General features: G+C 44.4%; 1 protein-coding gene across 1 annotated transcript; it reads left to right on the top strand.

Annotated features, from left to right (window-relative positions):
• Positions 1-555: 555 nt before the first annotated feature.
• LOC149477576 (uncharacterized) lies at positions 556-2,335 on the top strand. The gene has a single exon (XM_089710487.1). It carries the CDS (start codon positions 822-824, stop codon positions 2,091-2,093), a length of 1,272 nt encoding a protein of 423 aa, XP_089566613.1. The 5' UTR covers positions 556-821; the 3' UTR covers positions 2,094-2,335.
• Positions 2,336-3,365: the final 1,030 nt, after the last annotated feature.

Here is a 3,365-nt window from a genome sequence, read left to right as displayed (position 1 = left end):
ATTATTATCTTTCATTCATTTATTTCTATTCATCATAAACAGGCGACTCCCCTATTGGGAGACCTGATAGTTTTAAGTAAAAATAATAATTATTAATTATTGACTTGAGTGGTTAGTACTGACTAGCTAGCTTTAGTAAGCTAGTGCTAGCTTAGTAGGTCGAACCGTACGATAATAATATCGTATAACATAGATTGACTTTTTAAACTGAACTATAGACTATAATACTTATTAGGTATTACTAATATCATATTAGTATTTGCTGCTCATTTCCATTTTTATTTTATTTTATTGTAATCACTGACAGGTGCCTCCCCTATTGGGAGACTGATTAAGTATAAGTATTGACTTTTTTATTGACTTGACTTTTTTATTGTTGACCAATTGTAATTATTACGGACGTATTAATATTTTATTAATATTTTAAATAGTGCTAAGTTGACAATTTTTAACTATCAGTGACCTATTAATATTTTATATTTTTATTTTATATTATATTTTTATATTATTATTTTATATCTTATAATTATATCTGTGATATTTATTTTAATTGTAATTATTGACAGGTATCTCCCCTATTGGGAGACCTAATAGTGTTAAGTTGACCATTTTGAACTATCAGTGACCTATTAATATTTTATATTTTATATTAATATTTTATATCTTATATTTATATCTGTGATATTAATTTTTAATTGTAATTATTGACAGGTATCTCCCCTATTGGGAGACCTAATAGTGTTAAGAATAATTATTATTGACAGGGGTTTTTTTTTTTTTTTTTTTTTTTTTTTTTTTTTTTTTTTCTCCCCTAAGTCATCATGATCCACACTCCCCAGAGGCGTGCCAGTGACACGTTCACTATCTCCGAACCAGTGAAGAAGCCTGCAACACCTAAAAGTCGGACTGCAGAAGGGAAAGCCCTTCTGCTGAAAGGGAAAGCCCACCTGCGGGAGTCCCGAAATTTAAAGACTGATATAAAAGACGGGGTAATTATGGCGCTAGAAAGGATGTATGAAATAATAAAAGAGATTGAATTTGAACTCACCAATGCCAGGGCTGGTAGTGGAGGGCGTAGTGGGGACCCTATACATCCCCCCCCGCCATCCGATGCTGGTCCCAGCGTAGTTGACGACGCATTGGTGGACCTAAGTGAAGGAATGAAAGAAAGTATGAAAGAGATGATGACAAGAATGGAAGATATGAGAGTAAGCATGCGGGAGAATGAAAATAAAATGGACAAATTGAGCTCGCTTTTGGAGGGCAACATGACTGTCGCCAAAACGGCGAGTTATGCGGGCGTTGTCTCGAAGGGAGTCATAGAGAAACTCCCCGAAGCAAGAGCCCTGCATTCGGTCATGGTGTCATCCAAAGACGAACAAGAGACGGGTGATGAGGTGTTAGAAATGATCAGAAAGACTGTGGATGCAAAGGACGGATGGGTGAAAGTAGAGAGGGTAAGAAAGGTGAAGAACAGGAAGGTGGTCGTCGGCTGTGCGAATGAGGAAGAAAGAATCAAGGTGAAGGAAAGGCTGAGAAAGAATGAGGGATTAGTAGTGGAAGATGTAAAAAATAAGAGCCCTCTACTAGTCTTCAGGGATGTAATGAAATGCGAAGTTGACGATTTCGTCACAGCATTCAGTAATCAAAATGCAAGCATCCTTGAGGGCCTGAAGGGGGAAGAGAGAAAGGTAGAAGTAGCGTACGTGATGAAAGCAAGGAACCACCTCCAGAACCACGTAGTGGCCAGGGTGAGTCCACAGGTATGGAAGAGATGCACGAGTGAAGGATACGCCCATATAGGGCTAAGTAGAGTGAAAGTGATGGATCAAAGTCCGTTAGTGCAGTGCTCGCGCTGTCTTGGGTACGGGCATACGAGACGAATGTGTAGGGAGGAGAAGGAACGATGCAGCCACTGCGCCGGTCCTCACATGAAGACCGAGTGCGACAAGTGGCTGCGGGGAGAAGTGCCTCAATGCATCAACTGCATAAAGGCTAAGAAAGGCAGCGCAGAGCACAGCGCCTTTGACAGAGAGTGTACGGAAAGAAAGAGGTGGGATGCTCTGGCCAGATCGGCGGTAGCGTATTGCTAAGGTTGCCCAAGGTGAGTCCTTCCAGTACCGAATGCTGCAGGCCAATCTCCAGCGGAGCCAAATCGCCACACGGGAGCTACTGCTCGAAGCCACCAAGCGTAAGGCATGCGTAGCATTGCTGCAAGAGCCCTACGTTGGTGGGGCGAAAAGTATGAGGACATACAATGGAGTGAGGATCTTCCAGAGCGAAGGGGAAGGGGGTGGAGCAGTAAAGGCGTGTATTGTAGTACTCGACGACACACTGGATGTCGAACTTCATACACGCCTTAGCAGTAACAACATCGTTGTGGCCACTCTCAGAACCAAAGCCTGGGAGATGATTGTAGTGTCCTTCTACTTCGAGCCCGATAAACCAGTGGGGCTCTACCTGGACCATCTTAGGCGGATAGGGAGTGAGCTGGGTATCCATAGGATGGTCCTGGGAGGCGATGCGAACGCAAAAAGCCCGTGGTGGGGTGGCGAAATGGAAGACTCGCGAGGAAGAGATGTGTCTGCTGTACTGGAAGAAATGGGAATGCACATACTCAACACCGGGGACATCCCTACGTTCGATACCATTAGAGGTGGGAAAAGGTACTCTAGCTACGTGGATGTGACAGCGTGCTCCGACGATCTGCTGAACCGAGTGGACAACTGGAGGGTTGAGGAGAGTCTCACGAGCTCGGACCACAACGGCATATCCTTCGGCATCAGACAACATAAATCCACAGGCACGAACATAATACGAACTACACGCATATTTAACACACACAAGGCAAACTGGACTCAGTTTCATGAGAAACTGACCCAGCTGATGTCGGACAGACAATTAACTATACAAGACATAGACACAATACACAGCACACAACAAATAGATGACGCAATAGACAGATACACTGAAGCAATCACACAGACATGCAGAGACACAATGCCGACCAAAAAACACACACAGAAATTCACCTTGTCGTGGTGGAATGTTGAGCTCGCGCAGATGAAGAAGCAGGTGGCCACGAGGAGACGCAGGATCCGAAACGCAGCACCTGATCGCAGAGACCGCGTGGTTGGATTGTACCTGGAAGAAAGAGAGATGTATGAAAAGGCAGTGAAAGAAGCGCAAGAGAAGAGTTGGAAGGAGTTTTGCCGGAAACAGGATAGGGAGGGGGTCTGGGAGGGCATCTACAGGGTGCTTAATAGAGCCACAGGGAGAGAGGAGGATCTGCCCCTTTCGAGGGGCGGTGAGACCCTCGATGCCCGGAGCTCGGCAGAACTGTTGGCGGAGACCTTCTACCCCGA

This window comes from Colias philodice, chromosome 25 (genome assembly GCF_061535455.1).
Source record: "Colias philodice isolate Cphi_HAF_F1 chromosome 25, ilColPhil1 Martin Lab GWU primary, whole genome shotgun sequence".
Classification (NCBI taxonomy): Eukaryota; Metazoa; Arthropoda; class Insecta; order Lepidoptera; family Pieridae; genus Colias; species Colias philodice.
The sequence above is the reverse complement of the archived record's forward strand: the minus strand, read 5'-3'. Positions and strand labels throughout refer to the sequence as shown.